This window comes from Labrus mixtus, chromosome 15, assembly GCF_963584025.1.
Source record: "Labrus mixtus chromosome 15, fLabMix1.1, whole genome shotgun sequence".
Classification (NCBI taxonomy): domain Eukaryota; kingdom Metazoa; phylum Chordata; class Actinopteri; order Labriformes; family Labridae; genus Labrus; species Labrus mixtus.
Window position 1 is genome coordinate 5859814 of NC_083626.1, and position 27630 is coordinate 5887443.

General features: G+C 40.2%; 3 protein-coding genes across 3 annotated transcripts; all 3 read left to right on the forward strand.

Moving 5' to 3' along the window:
* The first annotated feature begins 88 nt into the window (after positions 1 to 88).
* Positions 89 to 15705, forward strand: si:ch211-207e14.4 (interleukin-17 receptor D). Its single transcript, XM_061058368.1, has 12 exons — positions 89 to 372; positions 9310 to 9394; positions 10439 to 10597; positions 11041 to 11159; positions 11714 to 11837; positions 12159 to 12197; positions 12321 to 12466; positions 12604 to 12678; positions 13413 to 13479; positions 13798 to 13944; positions 14041 to 14213; positions 14345 to 15705. Exons 1-12 carry the CDS (start codon positions 247 to 249, stop codon positions 14870 to 14872), a joined length of 1788 nt encoding a protein of 595 aa, XP_060914351.1. The 5' UTR covers positions 89 to 246; the 3' UTR covers positions 14873 to 15705.
* Positions 15706 to 16625: 920 nt separating this feature from the next.
* sars1 (seryl-tRNA synthetase 1) lies at positions 16626 to 23963 on the forward strand. Its single transcript, XM_061057034.1, has 11 exons — positions 16626 to 16797; positions 17827 to 17897; positions 18019 to 18099; positions 18181 to 18339; positions 18907 to 19050; positions 19204 to 19359; positions 20160 to 20381; positions 20536 to 20665; positions 22523 to 22680; positions 22779 to 22908; positions 23027 to 23963. The coding sequence occupies exons 1-11, from the start codon at positions 16662 to 16664 to the stop codon at positions 23185 to 23187; spliced, it is 1548 nt and encodes a 515-aa protein (XP_060913017.1). The 5' UTR covers positions 16626 to 16661; the 3' UTR covers positions 23188 to 23963.
* A 540-nt stretch (positions 23964 to 24503) lies between these two features.
* On the forward strand, positions 24504 to 27316 carry LOC132990234 (PTB domain-containing engulfment adapter protein 1-like). Its single transcript, XM_061058376.1, has 7 exons — positions 24504 to 24657; positions 24755 to 24834; positions 25379 to 25450; positions 26092 to 26190; positions 26316 to 26453; positions 26541 to 26645; positions 26828 to 27316. The coding sequence occupies exons 2-7, from the start codon at positions 24787 to 24789 to the stop codon at positions 26891 to 26893; spliced, it is 528 nt and encodes a 175-aa protein (XP_060914359.1). The 5' UTR covers positions 24504 to 24657; positions 24755 to 24786; the 3' UTR covers positions 26894 to 27316.
* The last annotated feature ends 314 nt before the right edge of the window (positions 27317 to 27630 follow it).

A 27630-nucleotide genomic window follows, 5' to 3' on the forward strand; every position in this document is an offset into this window, starting at 1 on the left:
TGTTAAAACATGTACAGTGAGCCTCCACCCGTAGCCTAAAGACACCACTCCCCTCCTCGTCTCTCTCTTTCCCTCCTCCCATGGTCCTGTCACTCGCTCTCTCTCTTGCACCATCAACGACGCTCTGACACGGGTTTGCACTTTTCTGAAGCTCCTGATAGCCACTCAGTCCAGGCAGAGTGTGTATAAATGTCAGTTTGAGGGCTGGAGCTCACAGTTGGACTATGTGGTGCCGGTTGTAGCAGCATGTGGAAGGCAGCAGCTCTTGTTTTGTACCATCTTTTGGCACTGGGGCAGCTGCTCTCAGCTCAGGAGGATGTCACAGCCGCTGCCATCACTCCTCAGAACTGCAGTCTGGACTGTATACGACAGGTAAGATGGATTTCACATGGTGCTTTTACCTGAGTTCTGCTCTGTTGACACAAGTAGGCTTTTCCTCTATACAGGGACTTCAAAGCATCTACGTTCATTTCTGTTTTACACACAGGTTTTATTTCTTATTTAGGAGACTGGTTTGAAACACACTGCTGACCTTCACTTAAACACGCTTCTTCTCCTCCGGCTTCATGTTTACATTGTTTGTTTTCTGTCGTATTAAGTGGAGGAGCTGCCGAGCACCTCCGAGCTCCAACAAGCAACCAGGACTATTTTGTGGTTTAATAACTGAAACCAACAGAAAATTAATTCATGTTCTCACTGCCAAAATGATGTTGATATTGGCTGCTATCCTCTTTGTTGTGCAACACATATCACTATAGTTAGATGACGATTACATCAGGAATGTTTTTTGATTTAAACGATACCCGATTGAAGTTATTTCTACTGCACTTCAGACCTGTTGGGATGATATAACTTACTGAGAAAAAATACATTACATGATACCATTATGCAGCTAGACACCTTTAAACCACTCATCTATCATTTTTTTGTTTCTCAAAAGTTTTCTCTTTTGTGTTAATTTCTCAAAGCATATTCCTGCCCTATTGAAAATAAAAAAACAACAACAAAAAAAATAAAATAAGGCGGACTTGATGAAATTATGGTTAAGCGTCCCCTAAGAAGTAGCAAGACATTTTTTATTTAACCTTTATTTTCCCAGGAAGACCCACTGAAATGAAAAATGTCTTTTGACAAGAAAGACGTGACCAAGGAAGCAGCATGGGGAAATCACAACCATTTAAAAAAGTTAGTGGACTTTCATAAAGATCAATCACCTCCTTTTTTTATTATCCTCTTAAATTAGTTCAGTGATATCTACGGAGCCTCTGAAGTTCCAAAAAGTAAAAAAAAATATACATGTGCTGTGGTTACAAGATATTTTCTTTTACTTTTTGTCACTTAAGAGTCTCCATAGATATCAGTGTATAAAGACAGCTGTTTTTATTTTGAGAGGTCAGAAGTTAACAGATGCATGATGATATATTAATGCTGTTTTAAGACTCAATGAGGAAAAATCTTAAAACTATAAAAGGCAGAGCAACATTTGTGATGAGACATCAGCTGTTTTCACACATGGAAAAAATGTGACATTAAAGGAAGAATGTTAGACTTTTTGATCCAGTAGATATCGCACCTTGAGCACCAGCATGAAACCAAAACAAACTGCTGTTTGGCGACAGCTCCGCTCTCCTCCAGAGACATACCTCCAATCCCACTCCACTTGCGTTCGCACGAAGGAGTTATGAATCAGAATGCACCATAATTAAGCAACATGAAACACAAGCCGCGTCCAAAATTGTCCTTGGCAAGAGCTGTGATTGCCTGTGGTCTGCATTGTTGTGTTAGCAGGCTAATGTTAGCGCTCTTTTGTTAAAAATTGACACGGAATGGCCGTGAACTTACGTGACATCCAAACAAGCAGTGAGTATGTTCTTCTTCTTTTCTCTCGTCCTTGACTAAAACAGCTTTATACATAAGGCCGTCCCGTCGATGTAAACATGATGTTAACACGGCCTGACAACAACACAGGATATACTTGATATATACAGCTCTGGAAAAAATTAAGAGACCACTGCAAAATTATCTGTTTCTCTGATTTTACTATTTGTAGGTATGTGTTCGAGTAAAATTAACAGTTTTGTTTTATTCTATCAACTACTGATGACATTTCTCCCAAATTCCAAATAAAAATATTGTCATTTAGAGCATTTATTTGCAGAAAATGCCAAATGGTCAAAATAACAAAAAAGATGCAGTGTTTTCAGACCTTAAATAATGCCAAGAAAACAAGTTCATATTCATTTATACACAACACAATACTAATGTTTTAACTTTGGAAGAGTTCAGAAATCAATATTTGATGGAATAACCCTGATTGTCAATCACAGCTTTCATGCGTCTTGGCATGCTCTGCAGCAGTCTTTCAAATTGCTGTTGGGTGACTTTATGCCCCTCCTGGTGCAGCTCAGCTTTGTTTGATGGCTTGTGACCATCCATCTTCCTCTTGATCACATCCCAGAGTTTTTCAATGGGGTTCAGGTCTGGAGATTGGGCTGGCCATGACAGGGTCTTGATCTGGTGGTCCTTCATCCACACCTTGATTGACTTAGCTGTGTGACATGGAACATTGTCCTGCTGGAAAAAACAATCCTCAGAGTTGGGGAACATTGTCAGAGCAGAAGGAAGCAAGTTTTCTTTCAGGACAACCTTGTATGTGGCTTGATTCATGCACCCTACGCATCTGCCCAATTCCAGCCCTGCTGAAGCAATCCCAGACCGTCACTGATGGGTGCGATACACTGTGGCTTGTAGGCCTCTCCAGGTCTCCGTCTAACCATTACACGACCAGGTGTTGGGCAAAGCTGAAAATTGGACTCATCAGAGAAGATGACCTTACTCCAGTCCTCTATGGTCCAATCATTATGGTCTTTTGCCAAACCTCAGCCTGGCTCTTCTTTGCTTCTCATTGATGAAGAGCTTTTTTCTAGCTTTACACGACTTGAGCCCTGCCCCTAGGAGCCTGTTTCTAAACGTTCTCACCATGCACCTCACCCCAGCTGCCATTTGCCATTTTTTTTGTAGGTCACTTGATGTCATCCTACTGTTTCTGAGTGACATTCAAATGAGTTGACGGTCATTCCATTCAGTGGAGAGTCGTTTTCGCCCTATGCCGGTCTGTAGCTTTGTTGTCCCCAATGTCTGCTGCTTGACCTTGTTCTTATGAACAACCGTCTTGGAAATTTTAAGGATGGAAGCAAGCTGATGCTCACTGTAACCCTCTGCCAGTAAAACCAGAATTGAACCCTTCTTTTCCTCACTCAAAACTTTTATTTTCAACTCTTTTGGAATGGTCAATAGTTATCTTTTTTACTCCAATTACTTTTGAGGTACTACTAGCACTGTTTTTGCCATCCAGCTGGTCCTATTGCAAGAGGATAGTGATGACCACAGCAGTGCTTTTTATACTTTTCCTCTTTTAATAAGATTTGGAATCAGGTGATCAACTAAACAGTACCTCATTAAGTAGACTGAGGTGTGCTTGTGTTGGAATTCAACAGACACTGGAATGGAATGGATTTCATACATGTAGAGATGCTGATTTCAGAAAAAATTGCAGTGGTCTCTTAATTTTTTCCAGAGCTGGATATGAAAGCACATGTATCAACAAGTGACTGGCACATAACACACAGGCAAGAAGAACATTGTATGAAACAGCTTAATTCATTCTTTTTTTTTTACCAGACATCATGTAAGAGCTTTTGTAAGTTAAGCTAATGTGAGGAACTTACTGTTTTGTAGGTTTTAGTAGCCCCTGTGGAAAAAGCCAAACATCTTTTGTCTTTGCTGATCCCGTCGCGTGCGTACTTGTGTGGTGAAAATGATCTTCTGTTGTCTTTTTACTGGGTTGTGTACCACTCACTGTGAAATTTAGATTTTGGTAAATGTAAACATTGGCTCTTCAGCAGCAAGCTAACAACAAACAAACCTGCGGCAGCCGTGACAGACATTAAATAAAACATAATGAGTCAATCTTCTCCCCCTGATGATCCCTTCTCTTTTTTTAGGACATATTATGGCATCAGGATTCAATTGGAAATGAATTAACTCCAGCACATTGTCTAACTGCAAGCTAACACTTATCTGCAATGTTTTGTTTGTAGACCTCCATCAGGCAAACCCAAAGGCAAACTGATGAAAGTCTAGCACCGAATCGTGTGTGCTGGAGTTTACCTTTATGTTTTTGATGGACACATTGATCACCTACGCACCTGTCTTATGAAATGAATGTGTGAAGATTATTTCTATTCATAACCAGGGCTAAAAACTCCTCATGGTAGTAAATGTAGAACTGTAAGAATTCAAATTGACACATTTTCCAATCAAATAAATAACAATATCTTCTTTCCAGGATTTACTTCATTTATCTACATTGCCCTTGTTTTTTTTTTACATCTTGATCCATTAGCTGGTTGGTTGGTTGAGGAAATGTAATTTGAAATGCTTCTTGTACTTGATTCTATTCAGAAAATTCTTCGTTTACTTTTTGTATGCAAAGCCAGAAATGTGTCTTTAGGTTCTTTATGGTGATTATCAAAAGGGTGTTCAATATGAAATAGAAATCAAAACTCCATGACACACTGGGTGCTGGGCGAACATGAGGAAGCTACGGGCGAAACACGTTGTTCGCTCACAAAAATAATACTGTTAAGTTATTTTCAGTGTGCCACAGAGTTTAGATTTTTTTTCATGGTATGCTCCTGCAACCGTACGCACCTGAGAACGTCTTTAGGCTGTGCACGGGGTGCCCTGTTGGTTTTCAATATGAATTTAAACTGCTATCAGCAGGCTTGTGTTTAAGTGTTCTGGTGGATTTTAACATTAAATGACAAACTAAGACACTGAGAGTCAGACAATATGGCTCCCTTCCTGTACATGTTTGACTTTAAGCTGCTTCACTTCTGTGATAAAAGTCAGAAATATTGTACACAAAGACTCAAACAAGGAGCTCCAGCCAATAGGATCATGATAACCATCTCGGTGTCTCGGTGCTCTGTTTACAGCCTCTGTCAGGGGGTTCTTTAGAGACCATAAATGGACAAAGATGTTAATTTGTAAACTGCTGCTGGACTCTTAAGGTGAACATGTGCAGTATGAAGTACTTTACATACACGGACACGTTGACAGCGTGTTCTGATTCTGTATCAAGTTTCTTTCATCTCTTAAGTGAGTCTAACCACAAAGAGTTTTATATCATTAAAACACATTTTCAGGTGTTGATGTTTGTTTTCCTTTTGTCAATATTAATATCGCAAAATCAGATTCAAACAGGAGCAGCAAAGTGTAAATAGAGTGTGTGAATGTGTTCACGTCGGCTGAACCAAATGAGCCTTCAGATGTAGTTGTGTGTGTGTGTGTGTGTGTGTGTGTGGGGAAAATTTTCCTAGATTGTGTGTGTCAAGTGTGTCGTGGAGAACATCTACATTGTTCCAGGAGAGCTAAGCACGCTGTTTATGTTCTCTCATCAGCTTGCGTGCAAGAAGCCATTTAGGCTCCAAAGACTTCCTGATGGCCATTACCTAACCTGACAGTTCAGCTACCATTGTGAACCACACAAATACACGCACACACACACGCACACACACACACACACACACACACACACACACACACACACACACACACACACACACACACATACACACACACACACTCTTATGCTCTCATGCCTGAGGCAGACGCCACATTTCTTTCTCTCTCATTTTCTCCACCTGTTGTTCGAGTTATGGTCTCGAAACCTGCAGGGTGAGTATGTTCCAGTTGTCTGCTCCTCATCTCCGGTCATGTTTACTGAGTTAGAAGTAAGGTTTCCACATCAAAGCATGTTGACTCTCATTCTGATATCACTCCATCATCACAGGATCCTATAGACACATAATTGATATCGTCTCCACTAAATATTTGTTTGTACTTCTTCAGGTTGTAAGTGTTTCAGGACAGAAACCAGGAGCCGCAGACACTGAACTGGAAAGAACATCATGAATGTGCATTACAGGAAGGCTATCATTACGTCTGTAATGTTTCTTTAGCCATGTTTATTTGAAGGTGCTGAAAGATGGTTTGAGCCATTGATAAAAAGCATGTGCACATGTTTTCTAAATCAAAGGCTTTATTTCAGCTGAACATCGCTTAGTAAAACTAAATAACCTTATCTCATGATACTTCATGTCCGGTAATGTTAAATCTTTTACTGCTGTGGAGTCTCCATAGTTACCATCAAACATTTGAAATCTTTGTCCATATAAAGCCCAGAGGGCTTAGAAACATAGACAGAGAAAACAGACAAAAAACTATTTTTATTTTGGGGGAAGAACTAACACATTTTCACAAAACGTTGGGACACTGTAATGTAAATAAGAGCAGACTGTGAAGATTTTCAAAAACATTAAAATAAGAAAAAATATTGGAAATAGCACAGAGACAACTTACAAAATGTTAGAACTGAAAAATAAAGTAACTGCTTTTGGAATAATATTTGCCTATTTTGAATATGATGCCTAAGCCTCTGTACATTGGGCGCACACACTAACTCCTAGGCTACCGGCGCCCTCACTTGAACTGTTTTTTATCGCCATATATGTTTTAACAGACTTCAGTATGCATGTTGTAACTACTTCACAGTTAATGGGACTGTTGAGACACATGACAGCCATTGTTGTTAGCTTCCATCTGCTTTAATTGTTATTGAGTCAGTCAGATAAATCATCTTCTGTTTCCTAGCTCCCTCTGTTTAGCTCTTCACAACAACACTAAAACAGTCTTTATGGGGCAAACTGTCAAAAAGTGTGCACATGCACCATCACTGTCCTTCACTGTTTCTGAGTTTGCTGTTAGGAACAGCAGTTCAAAAAGTTATTTTGGGAAAACAAGTGTGAACGTGCAAACCCTCACAGAAGACTAGTTTTGAGGTTTATTAGTTCCTAGCAGGCATGAATATCAGTGATTTGTAGGCCATGCAGTTACATCTCAAGGCGAAAGAGCATTTACTCCTAACAGCCACATTCCAGTGAGGGAAGACGAGCTAGAATTACAGAGAGGGTTTAACCACATGTACAGATGACTGTCCACCAAGAGTCCGGTTTAGTTTGAGTTTTCTGCTTATTTAAAAAGAGAATTTGCATACAACCATTGCTTAGCTAGAATAATGAGGACCTGATCTATGTGTGAAGTGTCATAAGATAGCTTTTAGTGTTATTTTGTACTATACATATAAGGCTGACTTGGTTGAACATTTTAACAGGGGGATTTTTGGTTTCTGTCCCTGAACAGGACTGATGGAGATAACTGCACATTTTCATTTTTTTTCTTCAAGCCACAGTGTAGCACTTGTATTTTTACTCCTAAATTATAACAGAAATGTCTTGAATAAAGTCTTAAAATTGAAAACAGAGGGTTTGAGAGACATACAGTCCCTGTATCATTCTCACCTCTGAACTCCTGCTAACAATAATAACCAAAAGATCGGTATGAGAAGGCTACATGTAGTAGAAACTATCATGTTTTTCTCTTCTTATTTGTAGCCGTTTGCATTGCTTCAAAGAGTCGAGCTGTCTGTCATCTTAATTCATTCAAGTGTTTGCTTTTCTGCTTCTGTTTGTCATTGTGGGTAAATGTAAACCACATAAACTTGTGAAGCTCCACAGTTTATTCTGACACGTAACTGTAGTGACAAGAGGAGCCATGATACGTATATGCTGCTATACAGCTAATCTTTAATTGATTGACTGGGCTGCCAGGAGACAACAACAGTAATAAAAAGAATGAGGCATTAATAAAACTGATTCTGGCCCTCTGTCCTATTGATACTAAATTTAGCGATATCACCTACACCCATCTGAAAAGCACTTTAGATGAAGCTCTACATTTGGAGCAGTTGAACAATTATGGAAAATTGAAGGACAGCTGACCACGACATGTTTCAAAGTTGTTTATTCAGATAACTCCCTCACAGCGTGACGTTTTTCCTGTTGGATTGGAGAGGGTCTTAAGAGGTGCTTCAGCAATACAAGAGGGCTGACGAGGCGTAAGAGTCTGGATACTGACAGTTCTTTGCCTTTATGTCAATGCTACATGACATATCCACAGTATCAATGAACAGGTGGAAAGAAACATACTGGTGAACTGAGGAGAGAATGAGGTCTCACGGGTCGCTTGTCGGTCACTTAATTTAAAGGTCATCAACACCGTTCGTTCACTCGTTGTGTATTTCAGCTACAAACTCTAAGTTGTTGGATAATAATTTAGAGCAAAGTGCCAGGAATTCATTATTGTCGAGCCCTGCTGCAGAGAGCATTTATTCTCTCTTAACCCTTACAGGACGAGGCTGATGGCTGTCCAGCAAGAGTTGGGTTAAGTTGGAGGTTTCTGCCTATTTAAGAAGAGAATGTGCATTCTGCTGTTGCATAGCATGAACAAGTAGGACCTGATCTATATTTTATTGTTATTTTGCACTATATAATGCAGACTTGGTTGTGGGGACAGGAGCCTTTTGACAGGAGGATTTTTGGTTTCTGTCCCTGCCTGGACAAAGCTTTTCAAACCTAGCTGACAGAGTTACCACAAAACGATTGTGACTTGGAGAAAACTTCAGAAATGTATTTGAACTATTTTTCTAAACACATAGTTCTTGGTTTTTAAAGAGCCCTGTGTTTTTCTTTTTCTTTGTTGCTTCTATTCCTTTATTTCCCTTGTTGTCTCTCTCTTTCTGCATCTCCCTCTATCCCCTCTCCACCCCGACACAGTTTCAGCAGACGGCGGTTCAACATGAGTCTGGTTCTGCTCGAGGTTTCTTCCTCCTAAAGGCCGTTTTTCATTGCCACTGTAACTTTGCTGAATGACGCTTAGTGCTGTGCTCATAGTGGATTAATGTTGGCTCTTTGTAGATTATATAAAAAAGAGCTCGGCCTTACCTGCTCTTTTTAGTAAGGTATCCTCAGATAACATTTGTTAAGAATTGTCGGTATACAGATTAAGATTGATTGATTGATTCCAATGCTCTTACACATTCTTGCCCCATACATGTAACTATTACTCCGAGAGCATACACTGTTCTGAAATTGTTTTAACCATGGACCAATGTGATGCTTAAATTCTAAACATTTCAAAGTTTTTTTGTATGTCTCCTTTACAATATGTTCATTCATCATTGTTGTTGCCATGTTCCAGTTCAAAGCCTTTTGTTTTTGATTAACTGACCTTAAAACGTCAGATTCCTCTCCTGATTCAACACAGACACAAAAACTTTTAATGTGCAAGGCAAAAAAACAGATGGAAATTCTAGGACTGAATCCCTTTTGTTTTTCTCCTCTGCAGGGGGGACCTGGGTGTGAATACTGCAGGATAACCCGAGCTGACGTCAAGAGGGCTCTGGGCTTTAAGTTCATTAATGCATTTGGAAGTAAGTCTGATTTAAACAGGCTGCACTCTCACAGGCTAAACCAACATATGTTTGCTTCTGCTTCACTGTTTACTTATACTGAGAAAGTGTCCCAGCATTGACTTTATGATTCTCAAACATAGAGCTGCAGCAGTGACATGTTCTCCTCATACCCTCCAGGTCTCCATCCTGCATGCCCTTAACTTGAAGCCACATGACAGTATATGCATTGTTATGAGCAGGTGTCACATTGTTTGCTCTTGTTCTCAGGATTTGGCTTGCCTTAAGAGCAAACAAAGGACGCTTAGATAAGTTATTGCCGAGGTGATGAAAACACTTATTGTGTTAAGACTTTACATCTGATAAAAAATTAAAGTTGTGGTTATCTTATATCCAATATTTGTCAAACTTCCAGCCCTAATCCAAACCCATCATCCAGCCTTTTGACATCAGTAGACCTACATGTGTTTGGGATTCAAAAATCAAAATTTTTCCAGTTGGTTTAATATTTAGGCTCCTGTGAGGAGTTGAGCTGCACTTATCTGTTTGTCCAAATGGCAGCAAAAGAGCCGCAGGTCTGACTTGAACCCAGGCCGCCCGCTTGGAGGACTATTGCCTCCTAACATGAGGGTGCGACCTAACCCCTAGGTACATCTGCACCCCATGAGTCTTATTTATTTATTCATGTTTTGCATAATAATTTGTGTTCGTAATAGTATATTAGTTTGTGACTGTTAGGCAATAATATATATTTATTTTTGTTTTCCGTGTTGTAAGCACATTACGACCTAAAGCTTGAACACACTGAACAACTTAGTGAACACTGAGCTCTTGAGTAGCTGAATGCCGGGTTAGCATTGTAACAGTGATCATTTTATCATGCTAACATTAGCACATAGTCACAGCCTCACAAAGCCATCAGAACGGACATAACTGAATACTCAGTATCCAGCTTTGTTTAACATCACAAATTCTACTGAAAGCTGACTTTTGTTTTGTTTAGAAATCATATAATGTACTGAAAATCTTTGAATCCCTTTTACACTCTGATGTATTGCTCCGCAGGTTGTATTCCCTGGCCGTGTTTCGAGCTGCTCGGAGAAGAAGACCCTCAAATCTGCCAGCACTACGTCCAAGCACCAAATGATGTGAAGGTGGAGTTTGTACATGAGCAAAACCCCCAATCTGACACTGTCGTTGTTTCCTGGAAGCCCAGTTACTATGGTACGTTGTAACGGATTAACACTCAAATACACACATCATAAACATGTCTTTAAAACTTGGCAAAAGTCATGCGGTGGTTTGTTTTAGTTTTAAAGTCTCCCCCCAGTTTTGAGACTTTTTAAAAAGACAAACATATCAACCCTGAAGTGATTTATCTGCCCGGGTTTGACATGAACAATATTACTTTCAGGGTGGTACACTTTGTAATAATTATTAAATGAAAAGAAGAGTTTGACAGACATGTCTTTTATTAAATCAGTGCGTACGACTCAGGGGTTGGCGGATGACAAACTTTCATCTTTGTGGTTTAATTGACCGTGAACTTAAACATGGTAGCACATGCAGCGCACACATGTATTTGACACTGAATAATATTAACAACTTGAAAGATGGACTGCAGCTGAGTCTGTGATTTCACTCTGTTCCTTTTGTTTATGCTGCAGGCATCGCCTTCCTGCGGGGCTTTCAGGTGTCATTACAGGCTTTGGGAGGGTCGAGTGTTGCCTGTCAGCTCTTTCTCTTCCACCGTAACCTCTCTCTCCCAGCGTCACACGCTCAAAGGGTAGGAGGGGCCCCGCTCGTTTGGTCTTTTCTTCTTCTTGGGAGTTCTCCCTCACTCATGTTCCCATCTTATTTAGAGTTTGGATAAACAACAATGTTAATCCTTTTATTTTGTTTAATCCCTAGTTTGACATTTTCTTTCATCACTGAATGAATTTGAATCCTTATTGTTCTGCTGTTTACCAAAAACCTTCAGAGAAGAAGACATTTTCATCTTTTACATTTTGGACAAACTCATACATTTCAGCTTTGTAACTGTTAAATGATTGTATACTTTTGATGACATCACAGTGACATCATCCTACTATGACAAAGCAGCTGCACATTTCCCCCTGTCGATCATCAGAAAGTCGTATCTACTTGAAGAGAAGCCTCTAATTTTTGTAGTGTCTTGTTACGAGAATGTCCTGAGGGTCTTTACATACCATTTCATACACAACATCACGCGCTGCTCACAATATCTTACAAAAAGTGATGACGTATCACCTTGTGAAACAGAAAAATAAAGTTTGTCTAAAAAAAAACCACAGTAATTATTTCTGCTGTATTCTGCAGGTGTACAAGTCAGACCCTTTCCCCGGCCTCTCCCTGGGGTCTCAGTATGCTGTTACCGTCATGGCTCTGCCAGTGCCTGAGGAGTGGGAGAAGTTCTACCACAGCAAGATCTTCTCCACACGCTGTGAGACCCCTTTGAGCTCTAGGCTGGATATTATCTCTTAAACATACACACACACACACACACACACACACACACACACACACACACACACACACACACACACACACACAGTTTCAGTAGAATTCGGAGAGTTTGTGTTTCTTCAGGGTACATATCAAAGACATAATCATGCTTCTGTCATCTAGTTTATATTACATGTAGTTATTATAACATCCCATATATTCTGCCGTCCAAACAGCTCCTCTTCTTCATGTCTTTCAGTCATAATATTGTCCAAACATTGATGAATTCTTAGTCATATGCACATTTTGTTTTTTGCAGCATGTGCACAGAAGAACAGTCTGGAGCAGTGCAAAAAAGGTGATTAAAATATCTTTGGTTTAATTCCTCATCGTTTCCAAAGAAACGTCAGGTGCTGTCTTCTGATGATTTAATGTTTCTTCTTAAGATTATCTTTTCATCTGTCCATGTTTTATTTTGTAGACTGGTATCCAGAACACATCCAGGTGGAGCAGGAAGGGAGTGCCATCACGGTCACTTTTAACCTGGCTCCTCCAAACCTGGGCATCAGAAGCTACTTCTCTCTGTGTTACGCTAACGGCAAGAAGAAATACACAGACATAACCCCTGTGAGTGCTCTCAACTTCTACTTCAGATCTAGATCTGCAGTTTTGTTAATAACTCTAGTCTGTTATTTATATCATGGGAATGTTTAGAAGTTCATATATTTTTCAATGGTTTTGATCATTCATTTAATTTCCTTTAGAATTCCTACAAGAACAAAACTCATCACAGCTTTCAGCTGACCGACCTTCAAGAAGAAACCAACTACACCTGTGAGGTAAAATCACGTTTATGAGAACGCATTCATAAAACTACAACCAAATATATTGTTTTTTATGCTAAAAGCTTTGGCTCTGTGCTGAATAATTAATATTAAATGTACATATTACATTTTATTTTGTACATATTACCTTTGCGTATTTTGTGTTTATTGTTATGTGTGGGTATACCTGGCCAATAAAGCTGATTCTGACTCTATAAAAAGGTTGTTGTATACCACAATAAAATACAAAAAAAGCATGATTTTGCTCTAAATTGAACTTTTACTTGCAACACAGTAGAAAAACTGTGACATGATTTAAAACAAATTATTTTGAGGAAAAAGCTTTATGTGTTTTGGATGTCTGTCTATTCTCGACAGCGAAGGAGTCTACCGAGAAAACTCAGGGGGGGCTCATTACATTTAAAGAGACCACACACCAAAACGGAGCATTCTGAGAGAGCTGGTTTATACAGGGTCACAAACCACCTCTGGTGCTTGATTCATGTTGTATTTTGACCACAGCACAGATGTTTCATTTAGACCACATGGGACTGTTTGAAAAGATAGAAAAGGGGGATAATATGTCCTCTTTAACTATAATTCCCCTCCATTCATCATCTGTACCGCTTATCCAGCTTGGGGACTTGGGAGCTGGAGTCGATCCCAAGTGTCATTGGGGGAGAGGTCGGTCATTAAACTATTTCCCAACTCAAACATGATCTTTCCTTTTGAACATTCTTGTGTCACAGATTGCAGCTGACGAGGTGGATGCAGTGAGGAGAAAATTCAATGTCCAGGTGTTACGAATAAGAAAAGGTATTGGGTTTGATTTTGTCGTACTTATTTCTCTTCGTGGATGTACAAAGTGTGAGTTGGATGAACAGTCTATGTTTTGAACAGAATCTTGAGTACACGTGTATTTAATCCTAATGTCTTTCTTTTTTTTTTTTTAAATCATTTTCTTTTGCCTCCAGTTCTTATGCTAAGCTAAGCTAAATTACCCCCAGTCCTTGCTCTGTTGGCCTACAGACATGACACTGGTACCTTCTCATTGTACAATAGATAATTATGATTCCTAAAGGTCCAAATATTCCTCTAAGCAGATCTGTTACTAAATTGTTAATTTGCCCTCAGGAGGAACCCCTCCACTCTCTGTCTCTCCCTCCATGGCTCTGATGCTTCCACTCGGCCTGGCTGTGGCAGCCATTCTTGTAGTTTTACTGGCTGCTCTCACTAGAAGGAGGCCCCAACTGCACATGAAGAGACTGAACATAAAGCCAGGTACACAAACAAACAAACATCCTTTATGTAAATTGACTGTTTGCATTTTAAAAATGTTAATAACATATTGTTTTTGTCTTTGCGTCATCCGTGTAGATCTCATCACGCAGGATCAAGAGAGTGGGACACAGGAGGAGATGTTGGCATTGCCCCAAGGTCGACAGACCCCTCCTCGTCTTCTGATTTGCTACAGCAGCAATGATGGCCCCTCTCTTATCAAAGCTGTCATGCAGTTAGGGTCTTTTATACAACAGCACATGGCCACTCAGGTAATGGACGTAGCATGGATCTAATTTAATAGTCATATTGTTTATTACTTTGTTTAATTTCTTCATTTAAGTTATCGGTGGGATTTAACAGATCATGAAGTTTACACACTTTTGTTCCTTTTTCTTCCCAGGTGTGTCTGGACCTGTGGGACTCTCTGAGCGTGGCCGGGGAGGGCAGTATGGCCTGGTACTGTCGGCAGATCCAGGAGAGCGACTTCATCATGGTGATCTGTTCTCCGGGCCTCAACATCAAACCCAAGCCTCCAGAGCCAGACAACAATGAAGACGAAGATGGAGAACTTTGTGACTTTGAGTCCAACACCTTCAGCTCCAACACAGCCGTGCAGCTTGTCGGAGAGGAGGTGGGCCGAGCCAAAGCCAGGGGTCGGGACCTTTCAAAATACATGTCAGTCATTTTTGAGTACTCTGAGGAGACAGACGTCCCAACTGAGCTGAGGCTGGTGTCTCACTACACGCTGACAAAAGACCTACCGCTGCTCTTCTCCCACCTCCACAAAGTGGCTCTACACAGGCCGGGGGGGTACCTGAAGATCAACAACATCTCAGAGGAAGGCTTTACTAAGTTACCTGCTGGAGCAGCTCTGCAGAAGGCTATCCTGGAGGTGGGGATGGAAACAAGGGCAAAGAGGTGCCGCTAGAGGAAGGGAAATAGAAAAAAAGACATCCATGGTTCCTGACTTTATGGTGGTCCTTGACAAAAAAAATTTTGGCCTGAAAAACAGACATTCATGATCAACACAAACTGCTGCCAGGCAGGAAAATGCATAAGCTCACAGCTACAGGGGGACAAGTACACCTTCTATCGCTGCTACATCTATATTATTCTTTTAAATATATCTAAAGATTTTATATTTTATTTTTGATGTCAATTAAAAGCTACGAGGAACTGAAACATGTATTTCAGGATTGTACATAAACTATATATTTCATATATGACGTAATGAAGTTATTCTTTGAGAATGTTTGCTGTGAAGTACATTTTAAACAATGTATGCATGCATGTTTACATTATTGTTTATTGTTTATTCATACATGTGCATTTCTGATATTCATACGGATGCATTTAAATGTCCTTTCCATTATAAACTGATGTTGATACATTTTGTGCATCTTTTAAATTAGATTTTTGTAAAATTTTGGGAAAAACAATTCATGCATCTTGTCATCTAATGAAATAAGATCTAAACAAGTTTCCTCTAGCCCAGCGGATCCTGAAGTGGGGGTCGGGAGTCATCAAGAGGGGGGTCAAGAGATGCCTTCCAAAAAAAAAAACAGAATAAAAATGATAAATCATTTAAAACTGTATATTTTTCCCATTGATGTAAAAAATGAACAACACAAAAAGTAGTTCAATTTCAAGTAACCATATCATTAAGTCAAAAAAAAATGAAATTAAGGTGTAAAAAAATCATGACAGCAAGAAGGAAGGTGTCTGCTGCATGTTACAAATAAAGATGAACACAACTGTGTGTATTGTGTTTTGCATGTTCACTCACTGTGTTAAAGTCTACACATGGGAATAAGTTGTATCCTGCTTCTAGCCTTTCTTACAATACATTACAATATTTATACTGTTGTGGTTTTTAGGCTGTTGTAGTGGTGGTGGTATTAGCAGTGGTGTAGTGCAGGGTATATGCAGGGTATACGGAGTATACCCACTTATTTTACAGTCTCCATAGAGTATACCCACTTCTTAATTTCCTCTGATTCACACCGTTGATTTTATTGACAATATTTTGTAGTATGCTGCAATTGTTTTCCTAGGATGGTGAAGAGATGACCCTCTCTACTCTGTCTCTAATTGGCTAATACGCACTAAGTAAATATGCAAGAGCAGTCTTAAGAAGTCACTATTTTTAACAGAGGCCTTTTGTCCTTTGGTGGACGGGCCACTTAAAATAAACTTTTGGGGGAAAATGAAGAGTAGCCTCTCTTCTTCATGCACCACTACACCTCTGGGTATTAGTGTGTTTTTGGCTGTGTGCTACATTATGCCTCAACCACCTCCAGGGACAGTTGGGGTCTGGCACCCTTATTTTCGGGGGTCTATAGCTGAAAAGTTTGGGAACACCTGCTCTAGTCCATACAAATAAATAGCCTACTATGCGATGATTCATAACATCTGCTGTATGGATGATTCTGCTGATGAGAGGAGAAAAGTTGCCAGGCTGTAGAAAACCTGTAATCTCAATCGTATTTTATTTTATTTCGGGGATCAAGCATATCTCAAAATAATTTAATCTTTAGTGTCTCAAACGGTGTTTAAAATAGAGATAAGGTAATTAAGAAGTCAGGTTTCATAAATGAATCGGTAGCTACTCAAAGTGAAATTCCGGTTAAGCGACTTCACTACGGAGATCTGGCAACCCGGTGGAGGCGTCATCGTAGTGTGCGCTGCATTCAGGCTCTCTGTGACGGCGTGGAAAGATGGTGCTCGACTTGGACCTGTTTCGTACCGACAAAGGCGGCGATCCAGAAATCATCCGCGAAACTCAAAGGAAGAGATTTAAAGATGTTACACTGGTTGACAAACTTATCGCCGCGGACACAGAGTGGAGAAAATGTAAGTGCCCCCCTTCATTCCTGTCGCTTCAGTCATAGGAGCTAACGTTAACGCGGTGGCTAATGCTAACGTTAGCCAGACGTCAGGATCTGAGCTCACGCCAAACTCCATTCAAAATCTTGCATTGTTGTTTTTCATTTTGAGAATAAAGCCATCTTAAACATCTGATTCGCAAATATAGAAATGTTTTTTGAAATAGCAGTAGTAATTCTTCTACTTCGGCGATTTTATTTGCTGAAAAATGTGTACAGAAGATACATTTAAGAAGTATTTTATCTCCCGTGCTCCGCCCGCATCAACGCCAGGTGACGGGTCTCTTCACTGCAGGAGCCGCTGATTCATTTCTAAAAGTTAACAAATTATGTTAAATGTTATCACCCTACTTGTAATACATGTATGCCGAACTCAACAGTTGACATTATTTTAATAGCCTTTTATATAATTTACTGTGTATATGACCTGACTTATGTCAAAACGTCAGACAACATTTTTTAATAGAAGTTTTAAAGGAGGTTTGGTTTGATGTTCTCACATATAGATAGAATAGACCGCAGTGGGGCTAATGTTAGCTTGGCTAGCATCAAGAAATGTCCATGAGCCATGTGGTTTCCTCCGCGTTCAACTGTACTTTCTCTTTATATGTTTTCTGATAGATATCTACCAATAACTAGTCGACTAAGCTTTCGCATAATGTTCTCGACAGCTTCACAAACACAATGTGTGCTAACGCCGGTTAGCTTAGCCGGTCGGTAACGTGCAATCTGATGCAATCCCATCCAACAACATGCCAAGTCAGCCTCACGCTGCAGTGCAGTCAAGGTTTCTGTTTGATCCAGACTGATAATGAGAATGATTTTGTCACTACATTGTTGCTTTTTAATTTGTTGCTTTTTATCACATTTTTTACTTAATATGGACGAATTGTCACAGGTATGAACACCTGTCACCAGGTTACTGGTTGTGCTACTGTAGCTCTCTCTCTCATACACATACCCATGAACTGACCGACTGTCATTTACCCCCTAACAGGCCGCTTCACTGCAGACAACCTCAACAAAGCGAAGAACCTCTGCAGCAAGAGCATTGGGGAGAAAATGAAAGTAAGAGACCACCAGGACACCAAATGACTGACAGCTTGTTGTCTTTTGTAATGTAGAGGAGAGAGGAGATCTTTGACTGTCCTGATGTGATCGGTAACCATACTTTATATTGTGATTGCAGAAAAAGGAACCAGTTGGAGATGATGATTCTGTACCTGAAGAAGCACAGAACCTGGAGTCGCTAACAGCTGACACATTGTCGGTATGACCGTCTGTTTTTATATTCTGAAAATGTCTGTTTCTTTCTCCGCTTCTCCTAACCTGTTGTTTTTTCCTGTGTCAGGCCCTCACAGTATCCCAGATCAAGAAGGTGCGTGTGCTCGTGGATGAGGCAGTGGAGAAAATGGACAGTGAGAGGATAAAGCTGGAGGCAGAGCGCTTTGAGTACCTGAGGGAGATTGGCAACCTTCTGCACCCGTCTGTACCCATCAGCAATGATGAGGTAAGTGCTTTGAAACATGCACACCAGGTTGGAAAAAGAGGCTGACTTTAAATAGTTGTGTGCAGGGAACCAAATTATAAAAATGTGCACTTTGCAGAGAGTAAGAAACCTTTCAGCTTTGTATACTTACTCTGCAGTTTGATTGGACTGCCATCAAGAAGACGAAGTGCCTTCTTGTAAAAAATATGAATGTTGCCTTACGCTGTGAAAAGATTGTGCTTAACTTTATAATAATGGATGCATACTTTTGTTTTAATGAAGACTCAATTTGCTCAAAGAATGCTGATGTGCATTAGAATTTTTTTTTTGAGGCAGACATTTATGATCCAATCACAGCATCAATTCACTGCAACAGATACGATGTTTGCATAAGTTTGAATATGAAGGCAGAAGGACCTCTAAAGGCCTGTTCTTCTTTTTCTTTTTTTAATGGTGTTTAGCTACTTTTAATATTTCTACTCTATTGTTAATAATTATTTTACTAACAAATAACCAGAATAGTTTCCAGTAATGTTTTCTGTTAATTGTTAAGCTTAAATTTACATTTCTTGTTTCTCCTCCTGGCAGGACGCAGACAACAGGGTGGAGCGTACCTGGGGAGACTGCAGCGTGCAGAAGAAGTACTCTCACGTTGACCTGGTGGTCATGATCGATGGCTTTGATGGAGAGAGGGGCGCTGTCGTTGCCGGGAGCAGAGGTTACTTTCTGAAGGTTAGTTCAGATATACGTATTATCACATGCGAGCGACAAACTTCTCCTTTTTAAAGCTTTTATCTTTCCTAATAAGAATTTTGACAGCCCGTCTGCTTTCTGACCTGCATATTAAGAATGTTGAGATGATGTCCTCTCCTCTGTTGTGTTCAGGGACCGCTGGTGTTTCTGGAGCAGGCTCTGATCAATTACGCCTTAAGGATCCTATACAGCAAGAAATACACCATGCTCTACACACCCTTCTTCATGAGGAAGGAGGTTATGCAGGAAGTGGCACAGCTCAGCCAGTTTGACGACGAGCTCTACAAGGTCAGAACGTGTATTGACTCTCTTCTGTGGTTAACTTTTATTCACTGGTATGTGTGCAAAGATCTGTTAAACCTGACTGGTGAAGGAGAATGTTCTGTCCTGCAGAGTCCTGCAGAGGGCAGCACTGAACAATATGAGAATAAGATACAAATGTTTTATGAAGTTTGGAACTCAAACAATAATAAAATCAGTGTTTATAAACTAGACACTCTGATGTCCAAGCAGCCCTCACATATCACGTTCGGAAGAAAAGAGCAAATCATTGTTGATAATACAGGAGATGTTGCTCTCACTGTTCATGGAAAGCAAAGCAGTGGAAAACAGTTTATATCACTGAGAATCTATTAGATTATTTTACATACATTTGCCATTTCACATTATACAATGCATACAGTAAATACTCTTTAATTGTTTTTGTGTCATTCTGTTACCTTTTCAGCCAGCCCTCTCACACAACATACCGTGTGGATCATAAATGAATGACAGGATATGACCGGCTGCTCTCTCTATCATGAAACAACCTAAATCTTCTATAGTACTTCACTATTTCTTAATGGGCGCTTACTGTATATCCTGAATTTTGTTGTTGACATGATGAAACATCACTCAGGTTATCAGCCACAAGGGAGCGCTGTTCTACTCTTTAACATTAGCACAGCAGCCACATCAGAAGCAAAGACCCATCATCCCTGTTTGTCTAGATGTAGTGTCTATAGCCACAACCTGCAGAGGTTTTTCATGACCTCACAAACTCTGTTACTGGATTTCTCACCACTGTACCTGTCGTGCGTTCACCTCAGGTCATCGGTAAGAGCAGTGAGAAGTCAGACGACAGTGCCATCGATGAGAAGTACCTCATCGCCACCTCTGAGCAGCCAATCGCAGCCTTCCTGAGGGACGAGTGGCTCAAACCCGAGGACATGCCCGTCCGCTATGCAGGTTTCTCCACCTGCTTCAGGCAGGAAGTGGGCTCGCATGGCCGAGACACCCGCGGGATCTTCAGGGTGCACCAGTTTGAGAAGGTCAGTCGAGGGGCAAATGAAGTGACATGTAAAATTTCTATTGTCAGTCAATGCAACATTCAAATAAAAACCCACAATTTGTTTTCATCTATCTACTTATAAAAATGCATGTATCTAATAGTTGTCTTTGCTGTTGTTTGTCTGTTTGTTGCAGATTGAGCAGTTCGTCTATGCCTCCCCACATGATGGCAAATCCTGGGAGATGTTTGATGAGATGATCGGGACGGCAGAAGAGTTTTACCAGTCACTAGGAATCCCTTATCGCATTGTCAACATCGTCTCTGGTGAGTCTGACCAGCGTACAATGGAAACGGGTCACTTCTGACGCTGTTGAAATTAGAGATGGGACCGATCCGATCTTGACGTAATTTGTGTACCTGGTATCGGACTGAAGGCGCCTATCCACGTCAACGATTAATGGCTGTTAAAAAAGTTCTCAGCTCGCTAATTCCCACTTTGAAGACGTTCAGACTGAACTGTAAGAAGTGTCCACAAATCGTCTCCATGACGACGTTCAGATGAGATGGAGCTGCTCCTTCTATATGATCAAAAGTACAATAGTTACACTTCAGTTTAAAATATTTAATTTGAAAAACCTGACAGCTGTTGCAGCTTCCTGTTTGTATGCAAAGCCAGCACAATGTAATGCTGTTTTTATTACAGCTTTGCCTTACACATGTTACCAACAACAACAATAACATTATTAGTTATGATATTAAAAATGTCAGTATCGCTAAATATGTATCAGACTCGGATCAGAACTGGAACAATAAGTGAATCAGTGCATCTGTTGTTGAAATGATCCGATACACAAAGAGTTTTGAACGTTTAACAGGACAGAGAGAATGAGCCACAGACAAACCACTGATCGCTTCAGGAGATTTCTACTCTTTATTCACTTACTGTTAAGGGACTAAATCAACTCGGCCTTGGAAGAGCTGAAGCAGTCAGGGACATTATGAAGTTGTGTCTGCCATGCTGTCAGAGAGCAGAACAAACAGACCAAACATTGGCTGAGGTGTATCTAGATGGTAGCCATAGACTTGCAATAACATGTGTACATAGAAACAGGCTCTTTCTCTTTTAGCTCAGAGGCTGCTGTTTGTTTTCTATGAAGCTGAGTAGTGTTGGCGCCTTAATTAAACCAAACTGTGAACATTTAACCACATAAACATTGTGTGGGTTTCAGTTTGAATAGCTTTGGACTTAAATGATGACTCAACGTTAAGTTTTGACCGCTTATCTCTGAGGTGAAAGTCCTGTCTTTGATCTTTTCATTCAGCGCTCCACTTTGTCATCTTTTGTTTTACAAAAAGAAACGACAACAACACACAATAAATGACATACACATTTTGTTTAATAGAGTCCTGCAGATTTACAGTTGCTTCTTTCTGTAGACACAACAGCAGTAGCTCAGTCTGTAGGGACTTGGGTTGGGAACTGAAGGGTCACCGGTTGAAGTCCAGGTGTGAACCAAAAAATCTGGAAGTTGGTTCTGGTAGCTGGAGAGGTGCCAGGGCACTTCCTGAGCACTGCCGAGGTGCCCCCTTGAGCAAGGCAACAAACCCCCAGCAGCTCTGCCACACTCCCTTTGTAGCAGTGTGTAGCAGCCCCACTCTGACATCTCTCCACTAATACAGGTCCACAGGTCCTGTTTGTACATGTGTGTGAGAAGCATGTCTCTAAATAACAGAGTGTAAAACCAGAATTTCTCTCAGGGACTAATAAAGTATGTTAAAAAAAAAACTGAAAGAGGCCCTTGGTTTCAATCTGCAAATGCACCACTAGGGGGCACTAAATCCTAAACACTGGTCTTTTAAAGTCCTTTATTCAATCAAAAAGTAAAAGTGGTCCCTGGTCCAGCTTCTTAAATATCAGAATGTTTCTCTTTTGTAAGATAAAATGTGAAGGGACAGTTTTAGCTTTGGGAAAGATGCATTCTTAATATTCAGATGTTTTTACTTAATGATTAGTCACTCAAAATCATTCTCTGTTGAGGCATTGATTAATCATAAATTAGTCACACTGAGGGGATTTCTTGTCATGTGTATCAGTACAAATACAGAAACCAGGAGGCGAGTTTCCTGCAGAGCTGAGAGCGCTAACTCGACTAAACCCTTGACTTATGCATGTCTCTGTAGGTGCTCTGAATCATGCAGCCAGTAAGAAGCTCGATCTGGAGGCCTGGTTCCCCGGCTCCAGTGCGTTCAGAGAGCTGGTCTCCTGCTCAAACTGCACCGACTATCAGGCCAGACGCCTCCGCATCCGCTACGGGCAGACCAAAAAGATGATGGACAAGGTGAGTTTGCCTCTGTTGCACTGATGAACACCTCTGTTGCTGTTCTTTCCTTCTGTAGCTTTATCCTCTAAAACGTCCTCTCCCTCTTTGTCTTGTAGGCGGAGTTTGTGCACATGTTGAACGCAACCATGTGTGCCACCACACGAGTGATGTGTGCCATCCTGGAGAATTACCAAACCGAAGAGGGAATCGTCATCCCAGAGAAGCTCAGGGACTTCATGCCTCCTGGTAAACAGTGCTAGATGATACAACATGTTGTGTGCTCGTTATTAAAACAATGACAACAAATAGCTTCTACTAAAAATGTAACCAATATAGAACTTTCTGTCCCCTCTCTCTCCTCCAGGTTTGACGGAGATCATCAAGTTCGTCAAGCCGGCTCCTATAGATCAGGAGATGTCCAAGAAAGCCAAGAAACAGCAGGACGGAGGAGGAGGAGGAAAGAAGAAGAAGCAGGGAGGAGACCTGCCCAACGCCATGGAGAGCATGTCCGTCAACGACTCATAGACTCCGAAACAGATAGAAACTGATGGAATAGAGCCTTGATTATAACCATCACATATCGCCTCTTGAAACGAAACATCTTCAGGAGGCTGGCTCTATGCTGTCTGTTTCTAACTGAGTGGATGGTCTTCTTCATCTCAGCTGTTCCTCCCCTCATTCACATAAAGGGATCTATCTGTGCTCTCTTCTACAGTTCACTTCAGAGTCCACTCACCACCTGTCTGTCTGTCCTTCCTCCACATACATCTGCAGCAACACTGAGCCTAAAACAAACCGATAAAAAATCAGCAATGCGATAAAGTCAGAGTTTCCAGCTTCCCCATTCATTGAGTCAGTAAGAGGCTCTCGAGTGTAGTGCAGATAAACTCCTGGTTATTCACATGATGCTTGTTTGGGGATCTGTTCTAATCATTGCAAAGTGTGTTTTTTTGTACAAGTGATCAATAATGAGTCTAAACTCTTCATCTCCTCTTTAAAACACTGTGGGTTTTTTTCTGTTGCTGGCTTTAAAGATTTACTGTAATCTAAACTTTTAGTGGGAACAATCAGGTGTTGGACTTTTCCGTCTGTTTTAGGCTTCGCTTCACGTCGACTCAAACCCACAATCGTCATCTTCCACCATTTGTTGCTTGACGTCATTGTCGACCATAACGCCGTCCACCAGCTTATGACTCAGACGTTGACATTGTAAGATCTTGCTAATGCAAATATATATATCAAGTTATATATTACTGAGCATTGATGATGTGGCACGCAGATTAAAAACAATCCGTATGGAACTTCCTTGTGTGTGTTGTTTTTTTTAATTCTCTGTTTAAACTTCTAACCTGTGCTGTATTTGTTAGAACACTTAAATGAACAGCAGCTGCCTCCAGTTCTTATCAGAGCAAAACACTTTTAATCTTGACTTGAATTTATATTTTTTGTAAGTTAAAATATGTTGCTGAGAGAAGAAACTGTGAAGAAATGACACATCAACCCTAACATCGGGTTCAGAAGAGAACAAAAAGTAAAGAAAATAACAACACTACAGTTGTTGTTTATTCAGCTCTTGCTGTGTGAAGTCAAAGAAGGAGCAGAGTGATGAATACCTTGAGACAGAAGGCAGCTCTGTTCTGAACAGAGTGATGTTATCTAACGGGGAACACACCTGCATCATACAGTTCAAAATAAGTCAAATATCAAAGATCTTTACATTTTCACTCTTGACAAAAATCACTAATATTTAACATCTAGTGTGTGTGTGGTTCAGTGTGTCAGTATTTCTTTAGGGAACACCAATGATATTTTCCACCAAATGTTATTTTCAAACCTTGCTGTCGACCTATCTTTGTGTATTGAAAATATTTCCAGGATCAACCTGTTTATCTGATAAGGGCAATAAGGAAGAAACAACCGTTACTGATTAACTCCAACAGACTTTACACTGCAGCCTTCGATATTCAACAAGAAGCCCAGTCCCTCTTTCAAAAGGTAAGATACACATAAGGAGTTTCTAAATGATCAGGTGGTTTAAATATTGATTTTAACACCAAACATCTCTAAGACACATCTCTACATCTCGCTCCAGGGTTACGTTTTGTTTCCGGCAGCTGTGTCACAATGAGCGACATTTCAGAAGACGATAACGAGATCTCCTTCTCGTTGAAGGTAAACACTCCTGTTAGTCAGGCAATGTCAGTGCAAGTGTAGAAAATGAAGAACAACATGAGGTACTTGAGATGTTGGAATTGAAGCCACATTAAATGTCTGCTTGCTCAGAGTAATATTTAATGTTAGTAGTCATGCAGTGTTTGTAGTTTTTGCTTAACTGCGTGGTCAGTTTGCATGTTCTGGTTGTTGTTTTGGGTCTTTTGTTGCGATTTGAGTCCCCTTTGTGTTTTGCAAGAGTTTGTGTTTATTTTATGTCTCTTTGTGGCAATTGAGCAACTTCCTGAGGTCAATTTGAGTTGTTTCATTGATTTTCTCACAAGCAGTGTTTACAGTTATATAAGCAGAGGCTCTGGGTTAGGGACCCTATGAACTCTTGGAGCCCCGGACTGTGTTGAGTAGACCCCACTCAGTTATCCACTTATCTTATTGGATTTTTTTTTTGCTATTATTTGCTTTAAGCCTCACGTTTAAAACACAGCTTAATGCACAGCCTGTTGGGTTCAGTGTTGTCTTTCATGTGTATTTCTTTCTCCACTTTAAGTTTCTTGGCCGAGTTAAGGTGGGTCGCCCTGGTGGACTGCAGACCCTGGATGACGCCAATCAGGACTTAAAGGTTAGCATCAGCCTCAACCTTCCTTTTTAGTTGAATGTTTTTTCTTCTTACATGACAATATAAGTCCCTGTTTTTTAACTGCAGTATAGCTTTTTCATAGTGTTTGAACATTCATCAGCTGAATGAATGTCGGACCAGTGCACCCTGAATCTAGCCAACTAGATTACAGCGGACCCTCTGCACCCCTTGTGGTCAGAGTATGAACTCTTGACTTCAGGGTGAAGGAACAGAATGACCAGGATGAAGACTAAAAGAAAAGAGGCCTTGCATCCTTTGTACCACACAGTATTCAGCAGCTTAATAAACTCTGATCATACAGTATGAACTCTGCACTCTTATCATGTGATGCTTTAATGATGTATTTGAATTTGTTCTGTTTATTTTAAATGTTTTTTTGTTTTTATGTGCTGTCTTGTATGTGTTTGTTTGTTTTGTGTTTCTATGCCATTGGCAAATTCCCAGAGGGCCAATAAAGGTTTCAGTCATTAGTGTTGAAAGCTACATTTTTAAAAATGTTTTTAAATGGTTAAATTTGGGAAACAGAAGGAGAAAGTTTGTAATCACTATAATGGCTGTTTATAAAAATGTATAACTACATAATGATGGCTTCAAAGATGCAATCAATCCGCTGTCATCCCCAGAAACCACAGAATCACAACTTAGAAAAGGCAGCGAAGAAGAGCAAAGTCCATTTCTTCCTGACGATGAGCGGGATAGACATTTTAGAAAACAAAACCAAGGTGTGTGAAGTTTGTGTTTTCTCATCATCATATAATAAGCGCAATGATATATACTATTTAATTCTTGATGTCCTCTGGCCTTGTCTGATCACATTCCACGTTCTCATTGTGTTTCCTCCCCTCAGTTTTTGGTGTACTCGTGCCCTCTGACCAGCATTTCCTTCTGTGCCGTGATCCCAACTTCACCCAAAGTCTTTGGCTTTGTGGCGCAAAACCCTGCTGCAGACACGTACTACTGTTATCTGTTCCAGAGCACGAAGTTTGTGAGTATTCACAGTACACATCTAGTGTCAATGCATTTCCTACAGGAGCAAGTCTGTGTTTTATTCACATTTCTAAATATTCTTCAGTCTCATGTGCTGGTGTCCTTAATCGGGGACGCCTGCCGAGCTTCAAAAACTGAGAAAAACACCAGGGGAAACCGAGATCTGAAAGTGGAAGCACTCAGACATAAGGTTAGTTCTTCTTTCATCTGGGTTTTCTACATTTGAGCTCTTTTGTTCACTGTCAGAACAAAAATACAACATCAATGGCTGAAGAAAAGGGGATCTTCTACTAGCTCCATCAATATGCAAATTTATGTGGGGTGCCTTTTATAACACATCCAGTATTTACCATTCTTTTCTTTTCCTTTTAGAATAAACTGCTGCAAAGAGAGAATGAGGAGCTGAAGAGGAAGCTTTTACAGCAGACTGATGCTTAATAATCTAAGCTGTAGCACCTGTACACACATGAACACAAAAATACTCTTTCACATCCCTTTCTCTGTGTTTTGAGATTTACACAAAGTGTTTCTTCAGGAAATTCTCAAGCAGGTTGATTGATCACAGTTAAGGGAAGGACGAATGGAAAAATTACATTGATAATAAAGTCTCAGTTGACAAAAAAATATTTATTGTTTAAAGCACTTCTGTTGTCTTTTTATCTCTTTATGAGGTCTTTTATATATATCGAGTCCATTTTAGATGCATTATCTGGATCCATTAGAGGGCGACAGTGAGCTCGCCAACTATCATCCAACTACCGAGAAATAGACGGGTGCGTTTACATCGATTCAGAGTGTCGGAATAATTAATTTTCATTGTTGTGCTTCACTGATTAAACAAATAAAGTCATGAGAAATTTGGCTTGTTGGGTACGTTTTTGTGTGACTTCTCTTTCTCTGAAAATGTAACTCGTTATAACAGAAAATGTCCGAGACTAACAAAAAATAAAACCTGTATGCAAGGCTATTATGTGCAGTTAGACTTTTAAAATAGGACATAATGCAACACAAAATATAAAAATAAAATATATTTATTAAACAAAATAATAATAATAATAGTAGTCTGTGATTTGAACGTGTGTACGAGTCTCATTGGAAACTGAATTGTGAATGTTCCTAGGTCACATGAAGGCAACATAATATTGCTGCATTCACGTGCTACTCGGATGGTCTCT

Excerpts from the sequence above, each read along its gene's own strand:
- LOC132990234 (XM_061058376.1), top strand. The coding sequence starts at position 24,787 with ATGAGCGACATTTCAGAAGACGATAACGAGATCTCCTTCTCGTTGAAG. Across the intron at positions 26,191-26,315 it reads TTTTAGAAAACAAAACCAAG|TTTTTGGTGTACTCGTGCCC; the intron begins GTGTGTGAAGTT and ends TCCTCCCCTCAG. Across the intron at positions 26,454-26,540 it reads TGTTCCAGAGCACGAAGTTT|TCTCATGTGCTGGTGTCCTT; the intron begins GTGAGTATTCAC and ends AATATTCTTCAG.
- sars1 (XM_061057034.1), top strand. The coding sequence starts at position 16,662 with ATGGTGCTCGACTTGGACCTGTTTCGTACCGACAAAGGCGGCGATCCA. Across the intron at positions 19,051-19,203 it reads GCAGAGGTTACTTTCTGAAG|GGACCGCTGGTGTTTCTGGA; the intron begins GTTAGTTCAGAT and ends TGTTGTGTTCAG. Across the intron at positions 20,382-20,535 it reads GGGTGCACCAGTTTGAGAAG|ATTGAGCAGTTCGTCTATGC; the intron begins GTCAGTCGAGGG and ends TGTTTGTTGCAG.
- si:ch211-207e14.4 (XM_061058368.1), top strand. The coding sequence starts at position 247 with ATGTGGAAGGCAGCAGCTCTTGTTTTGTACCATCTTTTGGCACTGGGG. Across the intron at positions 12,679-13,412 it reads AAACCAACTACACCTGTGAG|ATTGCAGCTGACGAGGTGGA; the intron begins GTAAAATCACGT and ends CTTGTGTCACAG. Across the intron at positions 14,214-14,344 it reads AACAGCACATGGCCACTCAG|GTGTGTCTGGACCTGTGGGA; the intron begins GTAATGGACGTA and ends TTTTCTTCCCAG.